Genomic DNA, 22,050 nt, shown 5'->3' with positions numbered 1-22,050 from the left:
AGGGTATTCATCAAGTCAGCAATTTGTGTGGCAAAGTGCCATTTGAATAGTGTATTGTTAGAATACTTATGGTCCACTTGACAAGGGCTCTTGCTGTAAATAGTGCAATTTGACTCCAGCTGTTAAAGAGTGGCTTTGACAGCAGCCAAATAGAATGGAGATGCTTTACTGCACCGCAGAAAAATCAATATTGGGTTCCTGTTCATAGTAACCTGTTTTTTCTTTTTTTTGCAGATTTATACAAGACTATCTAGAGTTCATTTGTGGAAGTTTAAATATTATTTTAAAAGTGGGTCTGTTTTATTTTCAGATTAATGTTGGTGATGAATGATGTTTGTGTTTAGTAAGAAAGAAAAAGACTGCTTTGTGGAAATACATAAACAATGTGGTAATGCAGCATTATTTCAACTCTCAGCTTATATGGATGGATATTAGGATGTGGGTGCATAAGTTATGTAACAAATGGCAAAAAAATGGTCTTTCCTTCCTCTTTATTTTTTTATTTTTCATAGTGCTACTGTGGTATCCCTGTCAATTTTCGAAGCATAGGGGTTTTTAAAGCAGATTTCTTTGTTGTTCTCCCTGTAACAGCCCCCACAGATGTTGACAATCTGTAGTGCCATTGTAGATTTTCCTGAAGCATAGTCTTGCTGGTGCTGAACAGTTTTACAGCAGTAGTCAGTGACACAAGGTTGCTATGATACCTGGCCAGTAGCAATAGGTATTGAATCACTGCTCTTAATTACAGTAGACTACACACTAGATCGTGTACTCATGGTGTTGATATGGAACTGGCTCCCATTATACCTTTAAGTCATAGTTATATTTGAAAATTGGAGCTGTGTGAAAAAGTGGTTTAAAGAAAGATTGAAATGCTTCAGTACATCATATGAAGATTTCATTGATGCTCATAAAAGCTGGATATGTATGGGAATTGTTTTCCTGATGTTCCAGAAACATTTCATGTTACAGCTTTTCAGATAAAGAAATCTGATATAAATCTGTGTTTATCATGCGCTGTTATTTCCAGTTATTTCAGTAATGTAATTACAGCTTCTTCTGGGTAAAAATCTTGGAGGAGGAATAGATTCTAAAATCTGTGTAAACTTTGGACTGCTGAATCGTACTACTGAAGAGCTAGACCAGAAAAGGGAATTTTTTACTCTGTTTCAGAGACAAGCAAGGCAAAGATGGGGCGGGGGGGGGGGGGGGAAGTATTTATTTACATAAGAAGTTTTATAGGAATGATAGGTATATTTATTGTTTGTTATATCCACTCAACTGTTTATTAAAATACTGTTATTTCAGTATTAATGAATGGCATGCAGAAATAGAATCAAAATATCTAATTAAGGGTTTATACAGTACCTGTAAAAGTTTGTTTTGATTTACAAATAATTATGACCAGAGTAGCTAAGTATCAGTTACTATAACACTTTTCAATGCTTTTTAAATTGACATGCCTAGTATTGGTAGTCTAACTTGGTGACTGATTTAACATTCGCTTACATTATTGCATACATACTCTGCTCTAAACAAAATAGAGGCATTTTCTTAGGAGGAAAGCCAAAGTTTATATTTTTATAGCTGTTTAAAAAAAGAAACAAAAACGTACAGAAATTATAAATAAGAAATACCTACTTTGTTATATTGCTGCACAGAATAAGTAAAAGACAAATGAAGACTGTAGGACAATATCAGTTTGCTTGTTTTAGTATAGTAAAGGATGCAATTTGAAAATGGAATTGTTATTGGAAGCCTGGAAAATCACTGCTAGTTAAATCTTACTGATGGAAAAATGGATAGAAAAATGGAAATAAGCTACCAGCACACATACCAAATAATACTTATCAAATACAAAATCAGGAGTGGTATCATAACCAATGGTATGCTAGGCATGGCTTCTTTTTATTTCTTTTGTAATATTTAGAGTATTATGATGAGGAACTACAGATCTTGATAATTTTTATGAAGTGGATTATTTAAGAACAAAGCAAAACAAAGTAGAGCACTTCTCCTTAAAGCTAGTAACCTTTATGCTGCTACTGCCAGGGTATTTCTTTTTTTTTACTGGGCCTGGTGTTCAGAAGCTGTATTTAGTAGTATGTTAATTACATGTGGTAGGAAAATGAGTGAAGAAATGAAGGTATAGATGTCTTTCCTGTAACTCAGATGCAAAACGTTTCAGTTCTTCATTTCCCATGAAATTTCACAATTAAATATTTTATCAAGGGATCAAGGTAGCAACATAACTACAGTGAAGTAATAACTACAGTTATGAGATTAAAATGACACCAGTTAAAAGGCATCATGATCCTGAGAGATACTGAGTGATTGGACCACAGGCCAGATTTGTTGGAAGCTACTGTAATTTTTTTAATTGGTCCAGACAGTCAAGCGTTTGTTGATTTCAGTGTTCTATCCACTGCTTCAAAGCAAAAATCTGACATTGTGATAGTAGAGCATTCTTGCAGATTGTTTTACTCTTGCAGATGTGGATAAAAAGTAATACAGTCTAAAAGAAATCTGATAAGCATGAACTCTGTATTTCAGTGCTCCATATAGGTTCTATGTACTTCTACAAACATTCTGCTATACAGAAGGTGACTGACATAAAATTTTAGTTTTCCGTGCGTGGACAACTAATTGGACCCTGTGCTAACGCTAAAAAAGGTGCTGTGGTGTCCTACATGTATAATTTAAGGTCAATATCAATAGTCCTTGTGAAGTATTTCACATGGGAGGACCATTTATTGAAGCTAACCTAGCTTTTGCTCTTTGTCTTCTCCCATATGTCAGCTGTCATGCTGTAGTACCCTTCTTTGTCCCTTGGAAACTGCAGCAAAGTTTGTACTTAGTTTTTAGGGACATATCTTTATGGATAGAAACATAGAGATTTTTTCTTACTGAAGTGCTGTTTGTGATACCTTATTCTTCACTTCTTACTGTTTCTTTTAGTTCTGGGTGTGGAGTCATACACAGTTTAAATTTTCCTGTCTTACATTTTACCTTTACTACTTTCTAGTCTCTAAGATGTGATTTCTTCTTCAGAAATCAGCCAAATTGATTTTCCTTGGAAGTGCTCTACCTAATGCTAATAATTCTAAAATAAATTACATCACTTTGTTACAACCTTTATATTTGCAAGTTGTCCAGTGATGTTCTTGAGAATTCCCCACCATTCACGATTGGAGAGTGGTGGAATCTTTACACTTATGATAAAATTTTCTATTCTACATATTAAGTTCCTGGCTTCCCATAGTTCAATTTAGTGAAGAAAAGTATTAACAGGAGCTCAGATCTGTGAGACTTTTGTTGATTTCTGCCTCACACACCTAATAAAAAAAAAACAAAAATGAGCAGTGATTTTTTCAGAAATACATAGGCACTTTGAATGTAATTATAGAACTAGGACTTGCAACACCAAACCATACTCTGCAAAAGACTTGCTGTCTGCTACCTTCCTCAAGACAACTAATTGACTCTCTTATCTCAGTTTAATAGCAGAAATTAAGCTAAACTATGGTTCAATTAAAAACAAAGCAACACCAGCACTTACATTTCTATTCTCTTAATATGCTTTTCTACATACTAATACTAAAACCTTAATTTGTTCTGGTGGTCAGAATTGGTTTGTGCAGTACTTATGGGAAAGGATGACTCAGCCAAATGGATGGCTGGGAATATTTGTTTGCAAATACTGTCTTCTTGGAAGCCTATGCAGTTCTAGTGCCCTCAGTAAGGTTGAACAACTGTTAAGGAAAGAACAGTTTGAAATCTGAGTATGGAGACTCAGCAGCTGTCCTGATACATCTTAGTATGATACAGGATGTGAGTAAAGTCCAGCTTGCCTATTCCTGTGTTTTCAAGAATGACATTTTCTTGGATAGACAGGATTTTAATTAATATTTAAGAATTTAATCCCATGTTTCGTGGTGTGGTAGTGGGTTTTGTTGTTTTTTTTCCTAGTATTTTTCTTTTCGTTTTGTTTTTTTTTTTTTCTAGTACTTGTGTAGATAAATTTATGGGTGGGATTCTTATAATCCAATATGGAAAATGCACTATCAGAGCAGCCCAGGGCAAATATGTTATTTCAGTTGGAGTCAGCAGCCAGCCATGGGTTGGTAACTTAATTTTTATATACATCAATCCTTCTTAAGACAAAGCAATAATCTCATGCTTTTACCCTCCTTTGAAGGTCGTGTTAGCAGTATCTCTGTGTTCAGCATTATTCTCAGATATTTGGATGTTCATTCATCCAGTAAATTGTTCAGTATAATAATTCCTAGATCCATGAGTCAGTAGTTTATATTTTCTGGAGTACCATAGCACTGTTTGTCCCGTTGAGGATCTAGGAAACATGGGAGAAATCTTCCATCTTACAGGTTTTGTTAAGTGCTGAGTAAGGCTGAAAATGTCTTGGCTACCACTGATTGCTGAGCCCTATATATTTCTAAAGATATGCTTAGGTAATTTACTTCTATGTTCAATATATGTTAATATGTTAAGATATAACCAGAGTATTTGGATATTGAGTATATAAATTAATGAGACTTCATTTAAAAACACCTTATTCTTTCATCTAAACTTTTCATGGCACAGAGACTGTCCATGTCAAAGACTTATTTTGAGAGCAGCGGATCTCCAGTTTGGTTTTATATTGTTTCTATATTCATAATATTAGAGATATTGTCAAAGGTATTTGTCTCCAAAATCACTTTCATACATTTACTTGCATTAAATGCAATGAAAAATTTAAGTTCAGTATTCGTGATGGAGAGACAGCGTGGACATGAAAACAAAATGTGAGAAACATTCAGTTTTCATTCCAGTTCTCTACATTGAGTGATAGATGTGTTAGCAATTCTCCCATAATGACTTAATATTTGTTGTGCCCAGTATATCCGTCTGGTCAACAATCTGCCTGACAGTGGCCTTCCATACATGATAAAAAGGGGTATTTATGCAGTGGTTTAGTCTGTTCACCGGGAGTGATGACACAATTACTGGTCAAAGTGCTGCAAAAATGGTAACATTCTACACTGGGATTAAATAAAAAAGGGGGCAAAATATTGTAGTATTGGAAGGACAGAGCTTGACTCTGCTCATATTGCCGTTAAATGGATAAGCACTGGTGATGTAAAAATTATTATAGCCTTTTATGTGTGAGAGCTGGATTCTTGGGAGGATCTGGGCATCCTCAGTAATGTGATAAAAGTTGTAGTGAATAGTATAATGACATAATGTAAGACAAGTTCTAAGCAGTTTCTTTAAACTAGTTCATATGGGAAAATTCATCATGAATTGCCATGTTTATTTGGCACTGCATTGTCCAAATGATGTAGCCTCAGGTCAGGCCCAAATTGCATGTGAAAGCAAAATGTTGCACCACTGTTGAATCCAGCTTTTTACACTTAGTTCTTCATGTGTGAGTACTGAGGTTTAAAAAGGGTAAACGAACAAGAAAAGTTCTGAATGACCCCCTCAAGAGTATCTTCTGTCCTACAACCAAGTGTCTGAAGGTAAGAAATATGACCTTGGTGTAGTAGTAACACCTTTACTCTGCATAATCCTCACCCTATGCATAAACCCAGCATTGCTTTGGACAGGGTAGGCCTGTCTTTTGTGCCTGCTTTCAGAAGCTATGGATACTTTTAGTGGCAGAAACTGTTCACATGCTCCCTAAATTTGAAGCTCCAGGAGGCAGGAAAGGGGACACATGGGAGTGTGTACGTGTGGATTATTGATGGGAGCTATATTGGATTAGAAGGTGCGTATGGTTAAAAACCATGTAAAACATGGAGATAAAAGTATAGCTGGTAATTTGCGTCCCTTCTTTCTATACAGGTTCTTTTAGAGATGGTGTATAGAATATATTTAAGAGCTATTTCAATTAAATATCTGCTGTGTAACTGGTTTTAACCAAATGCATCTTTGCGCATATCCTTCATTGTTCATCCTTTCAGCTGAGCAACTAAACAGCTGTATATATGCAAAAAGGTTGTGAATTTAAGGCAGGTTTGCCAATGTGATTTAGCTCAAACAAATACCATTCAATGTTATTGTTGAACAGTAGATTATTTTTCAGTTACAAATAAATGTTATTGCAAGACCGTATTTTTATCTAATTATTACTAGTTCTTCAGCCATCACCTAGGGAATTTGAAGCATTCTCTTATGTTGTGTGACTAAAATTCTGGTGCAGCGATTTTGAGTAAGGGCTTTTATACTTAAGATAGGGAAATTTGAAATGGAGGTCCAGGCTTTCTCTGAATGCCCTGTAGTATCCAACTGTTTTAGTAATCATCCACTGAATGATCTGTTTGATCATATGCTGTGTGCTGCTCTAACTCACTCCTGTGGTAAAAGGCTATATTAAATTTTGTTCTTGCTTTTAATGATTAAAGTAATTAAATTAAGCTTTCTAAATAAAGAAGTGACTTCATACTAACTAAATATGTAAGTCATATCAAGTTTTTAGTTTCAGCTGTAGAAGCTACTACAAAAAAAAATGCAGTTTCCTGGTAGATAGAGGTTTTGTGTTCATGGTGTAGGTTTAAGGCATGCTATTTCAAATGAGATTTTTGTGGAACTTGCTAACAATATTTTATGCTCATAAACCAGTTTGAAGCCACAAACACAATTTCATTTATCTTTATATTCTAAGCTTTATAGAGTCTGCAAAAGTGTCCATCTGTTCGGCTGAGATTGCTTCAAATAGTGAGTGGTCAGAGAGACTTAGCTGGTAAAGGTCAAAGGAGCCTCTTGACCCTGTGATACTTGCCAAAGCAATTGGAGCATAGGGACTGATATACAGTTAGATATAGCTTGCTAACGTGATCTCCCCTTTAATTGGTAATGATAGCAGGAATACACAGTAAAGTCATTGCTGAAAGAAAACAAAAAGTATCCAATATAGTAATTTATTACCAGTCAGTGGGTTTCACGCACTAGGTTGTTTTACCCCTGCAGTGGTCAGAGAAAGCAAAAAGGTACTCTAACACTTAACTGAAAATGGATGCCCTGCTGCTATCAGAGATGCATGGTGGTCAAATGATTGCCTGTGCCATTAGCTTGGTAATGTTTTCTCTATTGTAAACTCAGCTCCCCATGTTCTTCCTGTGCATCAGCTGCAGATTGAAGGCTTTCTCGTTTGTCTTCTATTTGTGCTGCCAATCATCAAGCTGCTGTCCACCAAGCACATTTGAAGGAGGCAATTTTTTTCACTACTATCAACTACCATCTCTAGCAGCTGAGGGCTCAGAGGATTTAGAAATGAATTTAATGCTTTAATTTACACTGTGCCAGCCATTTTGTGCATTGTTTATGTATTTGTTTCCTGAGAGAGTTCGACGAGACAATTACAGGTTTCCCATTTTGCAAAACTGTGTGTGAGATAGCACCTGCAAACATGTCCCCAAAACATAATTCTTTCTTATGTTATAGATAGTGCTGTCATTTTCTTTGGAAAGCTTAAAAAGAAGAAAGTGCCTATGCATGGGCAGACATTTGCTAAACTATTCTGGATTAAAAAATATAAAGAAATGCAAACCCAAACATGGTTATTGCTTCCTGCCATCAAGGATGAAGCATCATGGAGAATAGAATAGAGCTGTCATTGGCAATATAAGTTATTATTTGACCCCTAGGTTTGGCAGCCATGCTTCAGTTAAAACAGTTCTTCCAGATCCATGAAGTACAGCTGTAAGAGGGTAGGAGTAGCTAAATGACTTTTACAAGCAGCCGTGTGACATGCTTATTTTTTGTGAGCCTAGAGCCAAACACGGTTCTGAGAAAAGTTATGAGCAATGAACTTTGTTGACATCCCAGTTAATGGCATGAGCCAGACAGATGTAGCCCTCAGTGCATTTTGATTTCTACTGCCCCTCCCTTCTCCTTAATTTCTGTAACCAAGGTTCTTCACATCTTAGTTTTTAAACATAAATAATCCTATTTAGTGTCAATGTTATTGCCTCAGAGGTAATGAGCAGTGACTCAAACATGTAGATGCTCTTTACAGTTTTTATTGTCTTTGTAGTGTATTTAAAGGTCAGGCAGAGGAGACATGGCAAAAGTAAGTGTTAAATTCATTGAAATAAGCATACTGATATTCTCAAACTTCATTTTGATAGTTCAGAAACTATCATCATATCAAGGAAAGCTCTTAAAGACTATAAGATGCAGTGGTTATAATGATTGCATTTTTTTAATGATTCCATGGGTTTTGCTTAAAAATTCTTGTTTGGAAGCCTGATGTACATGTGCCTTGTTCATAGTATGTCTTCATTGAATACACATGAGCAGACAGTAAGATGGTATTTTACTGATTAAATTGGCAGACTTCTTTCTAGTAAGTATATTTAATAGTGAATAATTTAAATAATACTATTATTAAATAATATTTAAATAATATTAAATAATAATTTAATAATTAGTCTTTAAAAGAGGCAGTCTTGCTTACCTTACTTTTATCATGTGCTTAAGTGTAATGTTCTATTGTGCCTGTATTAAAAGCCAATAGTCTAATGACTGTCAAAATAGGAAAGTATAGATCTGCTAAAGAAACTCTGACAAATAAGAGGTAGAAAATCTTCCAGCCCTAATAAAACAGAAGCAGTGCAGCTTCTGTTAATGAAAGAATTTTCCACTCTTCTTTGACAATACTTCTGTTACGCCTGCCCCACCTCAATCTATCAAAAATTTCACCTAAAAATAGTTTGTTCATTTTCTGTGTTACATTTGCTTAAGCTTCTATGGGTGGATAAAGGAGAGGACTGATCTTTGACTTGTTTAATGTTAATGGTTAAAAATATACCCTCTCACAAGAGAAAGCTCAAAGGAACATAATTAAACCTCTTGAATATTGCTTAGTGTCCTGGGTTCAGCAGTAGCAGTCATTTTTCACCTTCTTAGTAGCTGGTGTAGCGCTGCGTTTTTGACTTTTGGCCTGGGAACGGTGCTGATAGCACCGATGTTTGTAGTTACTGCTCAAATGTTTGGTCTGGCCAAGGACTTTGTGAGCCTCATGCTCTGCCAGGGAGGAGGGGAAGCTGGGAGGAAGCAGAGACAGGACACATGACCCAAACTGACCAAAGAGGTATTCTATACCACAGCATGTCATGCCCAGGATGTAACTGAGAGTTACCCACAAAGGCTAGGACTGCGGGGTTGGAGGAGGTATCGGGCGGTGCGTGGTCGGGCTGAGGGGGTGAGTTATCGGTTGGCAGGTGGTGAGGTGTTGTATTCTCTTCCCTTGTTATTTCCTTTATCATTGTTATTGTTGGTGGTAGCAGCAGTGATTTGTGTTATACTTTAGTTACTAAACTGTTCTTATCTCAACCCATGGGAGTTGCATTCTTTTGATTCTCCTTCCCGTCCCTCCAGGAGTAGGGGGAGGGAAAAAAGGGGGGAGTGAGTGAACGAGCTGCCTGACTGGTTTTAAACCATGACACTTAGTTTAAAAAACAATTAGAATGAGCAGGATAGTTCACATTTGTGCTTTATACAGCAAGATTTATTCTGCAGGCGCTGGGAACTTTGGGACCAATTTTATGTCAGTTTTATCCTATTATGTTTGGACTGAAGTGAAAGCACAGTGGATAAAAAGGCCAAAAGTCTGTTGAACAGTCAAATTTAGTACTTAAGGACTTGTTTTACATAGAAGTTGATTCTACCTATCCTGTGAGAACTGAGCAATTTCTTTTCAGTGGTATCAACGTGACCTTTAAGTATATTTTTGAGTCTAGTTTCTCTAAAAATCTACCATGTGATTTTGCCACTTTATTTCCTTTATGTAAAATGAATGTCAAGATCATTCTTGTCAAATCTGTTTTTATCACAAAACCTACAATAGAATGTATCTAGTAAAGAAAGCTTGTGTGTGGAGAAAGTACATATATATTAGGAGCTGAAACAGTATGGGAATCTCTGCTAGCTAATGGAAGTGTGTATTTTAAGTGGAATGGCATTCCTAAAACAGCTTGGATCCCAGTGGAAACAGGCCTTCAGAGATGAGAAGGCAGCTAGGTAAAATAACACTTGAATTGTACTCCCATGAAATTTTTATGTGCTATGTCCGTCTTAAACTGTTAAAGATAATGGCATGGCTTGATGTATTTGGGGGCCACAGTAAGGATAGCCCCCTCCCTCCCTCCTCCCGTAGACACGGGAAAATTTTTCCTCAGTTTCTAAGGTGGTTTGGTAAAGATAAGGTAGAAGAACAGGCTTGTAAGTTCTGGAGCAGAGTTCTTCCATGCCAGAATAAATCAATTAAAGTGAGTCTTCAGTGTTTGTTGCACTAAATTTAAGTTTGTTGCCCCATCCTTTAAGAAGGATGTGAAGGTCCTTGGATGTGTCAAGAGGAGGGCAACAAACTGGTGAAAGGGCTGGAAGGAATGTCTTGAAGGGAGCTACTGAGGACTTCAGACTTGTCAGTTTGGGGGCTGAGGGGCAATCATTGCTCTTTACTGCTTTCTGAGGAGGCAAAGTGGAGGTGCTGAGCTCTTCTCCCTGGTATCCAGTGACAAGACACATGGGAAGGGTTCAAAGCTGCACTGAGCAGGGGTTAGACTGGACATTAGGAAACACTTCTAGACTGAGAGTGTGACCAAACATTGAAACAGGCTTCCTAGAGAGGTGGTTGATGCCCTAAGTCTCTTAGTGAGGCATTTGGACAACACGCATTAACTTTTGTTCAGCTAGATGATTGTTGTAAGTGCCTTCAAACTGAAATAATCTGTTGTATCTCTTGTCCTGACTCACACATCTTCTGTGGCAAAATAGGGAGCTATTACATAGATGATAATTTCCACATATGGAAATATAGCTTGCTATTTCTAAGCTGCCCTGAATCCTGCTCTTCCCTCCATGTAGAAAGCTTGTTCTGCTGTGAGTCAGTCAGAGATGATGCGCAAGAGGTTCATGAATCCCAGGATGTAATTTGAGTTTGTAATCAGACTTTTTGCTGCTTTAAAGCTTCTAAGTGAAGGCCTCATAGGGAGCCTTATCAAGTGATTAAGATCTCTTCAAGCAGTAAAAATGTTCCAAGTTCCAGTTGTTAAGCAGGAATGTTATTGGCGCACAAATGGCTTTATTTTGAGCAAAGGCAGTCTAGCCTCCTTACTGAAGTATTCAGCTTCAAACAGCAAGTTGTTAACTCTAAACAAAATAATTTTTTTTAAAGTAGGTTATTTTAGTTTGGGATTTAGAAATGTTTATATGAAGATCTAATAGTTAATTATAGAAGCTTTGTGAGATACTTCTGAGTACTTGTTGGGGACTAGCCAATATATTAACTGAAACGGCTGGTGGCTCTGTTAGATTAATTTTGAGGTAATGCATGCATACACAAAAAATTTAAAAGTGCTTCTTGTTCTTCAGTTTCCAACAAAAATAAGTGGTAATCTGTACCCTCACAGTAAATACCTGGTTTTGGCCCTAAAAATTGTCATGTAAAAATGGCAGTTTTTACACTTTATGGAAACATGACTTATTACCAGTTACTAGTCTTGAGGAACATACACACCTCCTTTGGGGTAACTCCTTGTTAGACTTACTGCTAGTGATGCACAAAGAAGAGGTAGCACATTCTGCTTTTTCAGAACTGAACTACAGCAGGGGGGACCTTAACATTTATATTTCTTTTAGATTCATACACTTAGACAACAACAAAGAATAGAAAGATCAGCTTTCAAAATCTGGACAAAATTACTGAAGCTGTGGGAAGTTGTACAGTTTGCATTCTCTGTAATAGTTTCCAGAAGATTATTTTTAAATAAATAGCTTTAAAAATCTTCCCAATTTTTCAGGTAAACAATGAAAGTAGACGGAATGTTGGTAGTTGGGAGACTTGTAAATAGTGAATCAGAGAGTTGGCTTTGTCAGAAATAAAAGTTAAAACTAGCAATGATAAATTGCAATGTTAAATTAGCAATGATAAATAGCAATGGTAGTAGATGCCTCTACTGATTGTTATTTTCTTAATGATTATAAAAATCTGTAGGTTGTGTTCAGTATGTCATAGCCTGGTGGTCTTTTAACTTCTAGAATTAAAGGAATACTGAATTAATTCTTTTTTGATATGGTTGTTCGCTGGGAGAACAGTAAGGCTTGAATGGATTTATATTTGGGCATACCCACTTAAGCAGTTTGAGTCTGAAAGACAATCCTGTGGTAACTTGGTCTGAGCTGAGCAAAAATTGTTGGAAAAGAAGGAAATAGGATCTTTTCATTACTGAATCTTGTGTGCTGGTAACAGGGCGGCTTCCAAGTTGGACTCTGTGGTTCAATGGCAAGTCATGCTTTGTTACTGCTATTAACTTATTTTTTTTTTACACAGTTATTAAATTCTTAATGTGTACATTTGAAAAACCAAAGGACAATATTTATATGAATATAGTAAGATTTATTTTTGTGAAATACTTCCAAATCTTTAGGAAAGTCACAGTACCAAATGTAAATATCTATCAATCTGCTTTTCAATACCTGTCATCCAATGTTATTCCCAGCTTTGTAGCTTATAGTTGGTTTTATGGGTTTCCTTCCATTTTCTGCCACCTTATGTTACAGGCAATACCTTGTCCATATTTCATAAATAGTGTTTAGTGTCTGAAACTTTAGATGTCCACCTTCTTTCAATGCAGTGAAATGCCTATGGCAGAGAGCTAAGATAACTTGGTAGATGCTTTTAGGATCAATGTCAATAAGCTTTCATATTGCCAATAAATATTTATTGTGACTTCGTACACAGTAGCGTCACCAGATGCCTCAACAGATAGACATTGTCACAGTATATTCTGTTAGATGGCGATTTTCTTAAAGGTTTATAAATGTTAATCAACCAAATATAAATGTATACAACAGAGAAAATTAAAATGATAAGCCAAATAGCAATAGCTTCTATTAATGTGAAAGCTAGCTTGTGAATTCCAGTGTTTGCATTCCATGGGGATCTCCCTATGTATTGGGAAAGAGCATCATTAAAGATTAAAATAATCCTAGTGCATTGTTACCTATAATGTATTTTTTTGGAAAAGGAAAGGCATAAAAAGAAAAGCTGAACAAGCAGTTATAATCTCTTACTTATGACTCCCTGTGGAGACCTTCAAATAAGATTATGTATTTAGTGTGCATTCTCATCTGGTGGGAGCATCATTCTCCAAGTATCAGAAAGCCAAATTATTTTAATACCAAAAACTAAATAGTGAAATAACTTACAGGCTATAGAATTATAGAATTTATCCTTGTGTTATTTATAACTGCAATATTAAAAGCTTAAAAATAGCTAATCCTATAAAATCAGAATGTAAAAGGAGATAGGTAAAGAGTGGTCTTGAGAAAGATGAGTTACTCAACGTTGTAATCAAGATAAAGCCAGCTGTTGCCTGTTTCCTACCACTTGAGGGTTTAAGATTGAGCTATTTTCAACACAAACAGTTCTTTGCATTAGTGAAATATTTCTAATTATCACAGGAAAATTAAAACTAATATGGTGATCTAGAAAAGTCTGTCATTTGTTATTGAAGCTGGCGTGATGGTTTGTGGAAGTATCACTGGGCTGAAAAGTTGCTTCTTGGTGATACCTTTCTTGTCATACATGTGTGCTTTTAAAGGTGCAGTAGCTAGATTGAGCATAGGCTTGAGCAGGACAATAAAAACATCCAAGCCACAAGCATTTACAGAAAAGGGCGAAAGCATCCACAAGGAACTTATACTCCTTCACATGTGCTGTTCCTCTGGAGGTAAAAGATACTTCTTTAATAGATACAGCAGGATTCTAATATAAGATGTTGTCATAATCTCATAACTTTACCATTGGATGATCCTCCCACTCCCTTCATGGAATACTGCTTCATAGTGCAGCACAATGACTCCTGTGGAAGAAAGTAGTTGCTCTTCTACAGATTCATCTGGAGTCTTTCTCAAACAAAAGTTAGAAATTTGTCTTTGTAACAGGTGGTATGTAGATTCAGTCCCTTTTTAATAAAAACGGAGTAAGTAAGCAGCCAAAGAGGTTAATATTCTACTGTGCCCTCACTAATAAATTTTTTCTGCTTTCTGAAACCTGTGGAAGCTCTCATGAAAAGCACGTCATGTTGGGAATATACAGCCACCTAAAGGTGTATGGGGAAAAGGGCTGAAAGAATTCGAAATGCTTTACTACCAAATTTTAGGAGGATTCCAAAACTATTTTATTTGGGTATTTATTAACAGCAATAATCAGGCATATGTATTGATACCAGCACAATTCGTGAAGTATGGGTAATTTCAGAAAGATCCAGATTGGAAATAGAGTGGCACAAGGTGAAGTCAGATGTTCGCAAACACTGTGGTAGCTCTATAGCCTTTTTCTCTGTTATTTTTATCAAACTGCATGACTTTTAACTGAATATCTAATTACCTATGTTCTTTATTGCTGATGAAGTATGTGTGGCTTAACTCAGAATTAAGTAACTTCAAGGTAATATTGCATGTTTTGAGATGGCAAAAGGTATAGTCTTTCTCAGGCATATATCAAGTTGGTACAAAACATACAGATTCCCAGCATTTTCAAGAATTCTGTAACATTGTAGGATTTGTTTCCCTAGCTTTATTTCTTATAAATAAATAAATGTGTATTCTTCAGAACTTTCCTAAAAGTCTTTTAGCTTGAAGTAAGACTTACCAGAAGAAATATCAGCCTAGAGCATGGCTGTATAATTGTGTAGTTGAAGATGCTAGGGATCCTGTATTGTAGTATTTATATGCATATGTCTTTGTGTATCTTAAGCTGTTTAGCAGAAAATCCTTCTTAGTAGGAAGTAAATAAATGTAATTAAGTTGAACTTAATGAAGGTAATAGATTTGGTCTATTCCATATGCTGATATCTTGAAAATTACAAAGTACTATGGATTTGTGTTTGAACACTTAGTATTTTTTCTTTCAGTTAACTGATACCAGCTGCATCCAGCAGCCCTTTACTATTTTACCAGTTACGACAAGATGGAACAGTGCAAACTTCCATGTTCTTTTATTTGATCTGGAAAGACTCAAGGAACTTCTGCTGTCATCTCAACTCAATGGATTAAAGACATCAAATTCATTCCACAATTATGACACTCTAGAAAGAACCAAAAGTGCAACTGAGAAAAGTGCATTGACATTAAAAAGAAATAAAACTGCTGGCTCCATATCTCCAGTGGATGGTCAAGTAGATACATTTTGTTCAGTCCAGGTCTATAGGGATAACAATACAGCCAGGCCTTTGGAAGAAAGTGACATAAAAAGACAGAAGAAAATGAAGAGTTCCAGAAAAATCAGAATGCAGCCATCAAGTAACATTGATGTGAACGTTGTCACTGATACAGCTAAACTGCTTTTGTCGTGTCTTTTACCATGGGGTGTAGATAAAGAAATAGACAATCTCTGTGTTAGACATTTAGATGTCTTGAGGCTTCAGCATCCTGTTTCTTTTGGACTTGTGTCAAATGAAAACCACCTATCACTAATGTTGCCAGGATGGAAATGTACTGATGGTGGCATGCTAGAAGAACATGCAATAATCAACTTGTTCTCAAAAAGAGTGCTTGATTTATCAAACAAGTACCTTGCTGCAACTGAAGGACAAACTGGAAAGAAGGATGGACCTGAGAATAATGTTTATGGAACAAAGGGATTGGAAACAGTATTTTTCTTATTTAGCAGAATAGCTTTGATCAACAGGATTATTAACATACCTTCAACAGTTACAGATGACATTGAAAGGTAAGAACCTTTTCATTGCAAGTCTTTTATATAGTGGTTAAAAATTGAAAAATATGAAACAAACTTTTCTTAAATACAGATTTTTGCAATGGAGTTTGCAGTCTTTCTCTAGAGTTTTTTATAGGATGTTCTTTGAACAAAAGCAGATAGGGATAAACTTAATTATCTTTACATTTTTTCTACTTAGAAGGTGAGAACTGATGCAAGAATTTTTCTCAAGAGAACAAGAATGTGAATTATCACACCCTGTTTTTCCTGAGATCACTCTTTTCCTCACAGTTTAAACTAAACAGAATACTGAGGTGTCTTCAGGCTCATTGCAAGATGTGCGTTTAAGTACCTTTGCTGTTTTAACTTCGATTCTCTGTAAGCAATATAATTCCTTTACTATGAAACCCTTGGCTTCACAGTTAAATAAAACATGAGACACAAGAACAGTTTGTCCTAGTGACACAATGTAAAGTACAATACCCCTAGTAATAATAGCAGCTACTGGGAATGAGTGCCTCATCAGCCCTTAAGTTCTGATAACCATCCCAAATAACACTTGTGTTACTCAAAACAAATTTTTTGCCTAAATGCTTTTTCAGAATTAAAGGAAAAATAGCATGCTCAACATGATTTCAGCAAGCCAAATAGAGCATACTAATCAGGCAATGGATATGTCCACAGACTTTTGTTGTTCTGCAGACATAGGTTGGTCTGTATTTAGCATTTTAGGGACAATTAACTTCAGTGTTGGTGACGCAATGGCCCTGAGGCAAGAAGGGGGACAAAAATATTGATCCTGATGCTGTAGATACCTGTGCATCTTCCACAAAGCTCTGGCCATTCAGCATATCTCAAAATACGCACCATACCGCAAGACAAATGCATAATTCTAAGTTACATTTATTGCTAATTACATTGCCTGCTGGTCCATATTCAACCTAAGCTCTTATATGGAAAGTTGTTTTAGTATTCCAGCTTGAGCATGCATTCCTTTCCATCCAAGAGAGGACTTTATGCTTGGTTTGTGTCATACAGTACTCTGTTGGAAAGACATGGTGTAATTGAAGTTAGTAAGCATACCAGAATCAAACATTTTTCCCAGACTTAAGCATCCTGGATTTGGAACATATCACACATAGAATTCTAACTATTGACGTTGTTACAAGAATAAATGCCTTTTTTTTTTTTTTCTTCTCTCTGTGAAACCTATACAATGTAATTTCAAGTTTTATCCAGGAAATGTAAAGCCATAAAAGCTTTAGCATCTCTTGTAGAAAAAGGTGAACGCTTTTACAAATGAGAGGAAAAGAATTTGCCATAAATTTTGGTTACAAAAAAAAGGTTATTAATATTATTCAAAGGCTCAGGAGTGCTTTATTTAAGATTTTGACATGGTTTGGTTCCTGTGAAGTTCCCTTTCCCTCTTCTCTCCCCAGTCATAAGAGTAGCGTGAATAGGACTTGGGCTATTTGCCGTGATCTTAGGATTCAGCTTTCATTTCACCTCTTCCTCTTGCAAGTAATTGGGGTCTCAATGAACTATTGTAATCTGCGTTTGTTCATTCATTAAATATTTTTATCTGATTTATTGTTATTCATAATTTATTGAGGGTTGGAATGACTTCTGTTTGTGAGAGTTAACATAACATACTTCTGCCAAATTAAAAGCTTGAAAGAAACCAAGGCAATGCTATTTTGTCCAGTTTGCCTCCTAAAAGTACGGTGTGTAGCCAAACCTCTTTGAGCAGCTGGTTTAGCTGCAGCTACAGCATACTCAAGGGAAACAACTAAGTATTGAATTCTAATTCACCACAGCATTTGTAGAAAGAATTAGGAAAACTTTAACAGCTTGTAAGTGTCCTGATGTTTCTGTATGTGTTTTCTTGCATCTTGACTCAGCCTGTGAAAATAAAGGAACCTGCAGTAAAATACTGCTACTGCTGAGCCCAGGACAATATGTCAGGTTATAAAAGTGGGACAGAAACAAGAAGCTAGTAAGAAAAGATCTTTCTCCTGCCTTTTGAGATTTGTATCTGTAACTTAAAGCTCTCGAGCTGAAAGCTTTCGGAGTTGTTTAGTATTGCTAGGCTTTTGAAATATTATGACTTGCTGTTGACTCTAGTGAAGTGGAAAGGTGAAATATTATTTTTAAATGACACCTAAATATAGTTTGTGCAGGGTCACTATAGCAATGTATTTAAAAGAAATAGTTTAAAATAGTGCAGGGGTTTGGAGAGGCTTTTCCCTTCCTTTCCCCTCCATTTATATCCTTTGTCTTCAAGGGCTAGGTTGCTGAATTAGTGATAAAGTACTGAAGAACAGTAGATATACACACTAGTCTCCTAAATCGTAGCCATCTGTTGAAATCCCAAACATTGCAATAATATTCTAAATTACTTAATACTGTGAAAAAATGGAAACCTATAAAATAAAGCTGCTAGTTTTCCTTGAACTTTTTTCCCTATGTAATAGAAAAAAAACACAAGTCCTCTGTAAATATGACGTTTCTTTAATACAACAAAATTTAAATATAATAACTTTTAAGCTGAATGTAAAGTCCCTTGACATGGATGGTATTTTTCAGTAGTTGTGTCTATGTCAATGCTTCAGTAGCAAGTTGTGGGTGAAATAATGCAAGTGACTTTTAAGGAGAAACTGAATTGTGATTGATAGCAATTAATATCAGAGTACCTGCTTTAAAAAAAAGAACCCTACCTTAAGATGTAAGATTTCTGTAAGTATGTTCAGGTTTCGTTTAATAGTTTCATATTCTTTTAGTCCACAGAAATCAGAATCTGTATATTACAAATGGCGAACTGTGGAAGCAATAACACATTCATTCCCCAGTTTTTATGGAGAGTTAACAAGAAGTAAGTATATAGAGGAGTGGCAATACTAGCTTTTAAATATTAATATTTTGCATGCTTTTTATTGCTGAAATACATCATTCTTCAGTAACGAAAAAGAAAAATATTAAATTCTTTTGCTTTGAGCAGGTCCAGTTTGCAAATACAGAAACTGAATTATCCAGTTCTGTGAATATCACAAAAGCATGTAAAAAAAGTTGACTGTTAAGTAATAGAGGAATCAAGGATATTTTTTCTGTGATGGCAAAACATTCAGCTGAGCTTCTAAAGATATTTTCTAGCAATCTGAAAAATAGAAATGTAATAAGACAAACACTGTTGACTTCCCCTTCCCCCATCTCCCTCATCACCATTATGTGCCTGCCCAGTAATATATACAGCCCTTCAAGCGAACTGTTGCCTTAGTAATACAGGAGCGATCTTGGCTGTTCAATAATGCCCTTAGACTTTTGGTTTAGGGCAGAATAAAGTAATCTCTTAACGTTAATATCCCACAGGCAATTGTTCACCAATCTTGGCTTTGCAAGCAAGTAGTAATTTGTTTACAATATGGAACTAAACAAGGAATATTGAAATAAAAACCCAAATAGAATATGGGTATTTGTCAGTACATATTACCTAACCATCAGTGTTCCTGTTATAGACTAAGTAATGCCTATAGACTGATAACACAAATTATTTGAAGTCAAATCTTGACCCTCTCCTATGTAAATAAGCCTTAATATTCTCCTCTGAAATCAGGTTTTAGTGTACCTTTCCTTCTCTAACTCTTCTATGCACTATAACTGTAGAACTTGTTATGATAGCAGAAATGCCTGTTTGAAGAAAGAGATGGAACATAAATTCATGTGACAATAGAAAATAAGTAGATGGAAGGCATGAAAATGGTGTAGAGATGACTAAAACATTTGCAGACATGAAACCACTTTTATTTAGTGACCTAAAACCTGTGAAGTAATCTAACACATATGCCGTATCTCCTTGTTCACACAGTTGTTGGGATTTGCAAATTGAAATTTTATCTAAGACTTGCAGATCTCTCCGACATTTTAGGAGTGACCAGTTCTTTTACATTAGGACACACTGGACAGCAGAATGGGCAATCTTGATTCTGCTGATGTTTCTGGACTTTCTGTATCTATTTACATGTGTGCTGTGATGGGAACAAAAAATAAAAATGGGAGCCTAATGCTTTCACACACAGTATCACACAGTATGCTAGAGATTGGAAGGGACCTCAAAAGATCATCTAGTCCAATCCCCCTGCCGGAGCAGGAACACCTAGATAATGTTACACAGGAATGCGTCCAGGCGGGTTTTGAATGTCTCCAGGGAAGGAGACTCCACAACCTCCCTGGGCAGCCTGTTCCAGTGTTCCGTCACCCTCACTGAGAAGAAGTTTCTTCTCAAGTTTAAGTGGAACCTCTTGCGTTCCAGTTTGTACCCATTACCCCTTGTCCTATCATTGTTTGCCACTGAGTAGAGCCTGGCTCCATCCTCGTGACACTCTCCCTTTATATATTTATAGACACTTATAAGGTCACCCCTCAGTCTCCTCTTCTCTAAACTATAGAGACCCAGCTCCCTCAGTCTTTCCTCATAAGGGAGATGCTCCACTCCCTTAATCATCTTCGCTGCCCTGCGCTGGACTCTCTCCAGCAGCTCCCTGTCCTTCTTGAACTGAGGGGCCCAGAACTGGACACAATATTCCAGATGCGGTCTCACTAGGGCAGAGTAGAGGGGAAGAAGGACCTCTCTCGACCTACTAACCACTGCCCTTCTAATGCACCCCAGGATGCCATTGGCCTTCTTAGCCACAAGGGCACAGTGTTGGCTCATGGTCATCCTGTCGTCCACTAGGACCTCCAGGTCCCTCTCCCCTACACTGCTCTCTAACAGGTCGTTTCCCAACCTATACTGGAACCTGGGGTTGTTCCTGCCCAGATGCAGGACTCTACACTTTCCCTTGTTATGTTTCATCATGTTATATTTCATCGGGCATACATGGATGTGAAACTGAAGCAGTATAACAGAGGACAAAGCTAGATGATAGGTGCCTTACTGGCTGCACTATTCTTGATCAGTGAAAGACTGTTTTATTGAGACATACTGACCACACACTAGTATTGGTGCCCAATAGCAGGGAAGAAAACCTGAATGTGTAACTATACAAAATGTTATTTAATGTATTTTTGCATAGACTGTATTACTGGTTTAAAGGTAAAGAAATGTATTCAAGTAGTTTTAGAATTTACGTGGTAAAATCCATAGTTAAGAAGTTCAAATCTGAAAGCATTCTCTATATCTTAAAAAAAAAAAAATAAAATGATAAAAACACTCAGTGGGATACCAGACCTGTGTTACAGGGGAAACAAAAAACAAACCAAAAAACCAAAAACCCCAAATCAACAACAACAACAACAACAAAAAAAACAAGCAAACAAACAAAAAAACCCACAAAAAAAAAACACCACAAAAAAAACCAACCTAATCTGATTTAGGATAGGAAATGTTTAAACACTGTTATCTGGAAACTTTGTGCTTATCGCAGCCAGTGAAAGCACATTCTAAGAAGTTACGCTTTTTCAGATCTTTTCAGGTATGTCGCTGAAGCGAGAAAATTGAAATGTTAAATATCTATTTGTGTGCTTCTCACATGTCAGTTCATAAATTCTATGTTTCAGGTAAAAGTAGATATCATTCCTCAGACTTTGGGAGTGTTTCATTGCTGAAACTCATTTGTTGTTGGAGTGACCAGTCTGTAAAGGTAAGAAATAGTCTGTGTCAGTTGTTGCAACGTAATCCTTAAGTAACATTGGCTGTAATTTAGTATTTGGAATCTGTAAGTTACCTGTTCTCAAGCAACCAGATGTAACTTACATTACAAATGCCATTTTATGCTCCAGAAAAATAAAGGCCAAAATAAGGGCAGAGTCATATACCAATATATTATTACAGAAGAAACAGAAAATGACATCTTAAAGGGATAAATAATTAATCCCAAATCCTTACTTATTAGACCAGTCTTCAAGACTGGCTTAGAGAAGTAAGTTATGAGTTCTCAGGTCAGGTGAAGCTCATGCCTATTGTTAGTGAAGAATCTGATGTCTTGAGAGATAAATTACTGTTTCTTGAGAGTTGACAGGTAACTGTGAACTACTCTGAACAGGGAAATCTGGAGACCATTTTTCATTTTGAAAATATGCATTTAAATAAAGTTTTGTGGTTGCCTGAGTGAGTTAATGTTCAGGAATGTAAAACTCAAGACAGCCTACTATGACCAGAAGGGATTCTACTCCAGAAAAGGGAAATACGTCTTACAAGGTTTTTCTTTTTTTGTGATGTTACTTTTAAAATTGAATACAACTCTGTCCTGCACTTCAAGTGCAAAGAATATTTTGCAGAGCTGGGGTGTGCAGGGTTACTGCAGCAATAGTCCCCTGCTCTATTA

The 22,050-nt window shown here is 36.3% G+C and overlaps 1 protein-coding gene across 4 annotated transcripts in view; it reads left to right on the top strand.

Moving 5' to 3' along the window:
• The window catches only part of WDR72 (WD repeat domain 72), a 115,087-nt gene that overhangs the window by 48,804 nt on the left and 44,233 nt on the right, over positions 1 to 22,050 (top strand). For all 4 annotated transcript variants that reach the window (XM_057397794.1, XM_057397777.1, XM_057397785.1 and 1 more), the window contains 3 exons: positions 14,925 to 15,742; positions 18,511 to 18,602; positions 21,284 to 21,366. In XM_057397794.1, coding sequence (XP_057253777.1) covers positions 14,925 to 15,742; positions 18,511 to 18,602; positions 21,284 to 21,366 — 993 coding nt within the window. The remainder of the gene's footprint in view (positions 1 to 14,924; positions 15,743 to 18,510; positions 18,603 to 21,283; positions 21,367 to 22,050) is intronic.

The sequence above is a fragment of the Pezoporus wallicus genome, unplaced genomic scaffold, assembly GCF_028554395.1.
Source record: "Pezoporus wallicus isolate ANWC-B61680 ecotype Strahan unplaced genomic scaffold, APGP_CSIRO_Pwel_v1 contig_3952, whole genome shotgun sequence".
Taxonomy (NCBI): domain Eukaryota; kingdom Metazoa; phylum Chordata; class Aves; order Psittaciformes; family Psittacidae; genus Pezoporus; species Pezoporus wallicus.
Note: the sequence above shows the minus strand (reverse complement) of the source record. Positions and strands in the feature narration are given on the sequence as shown.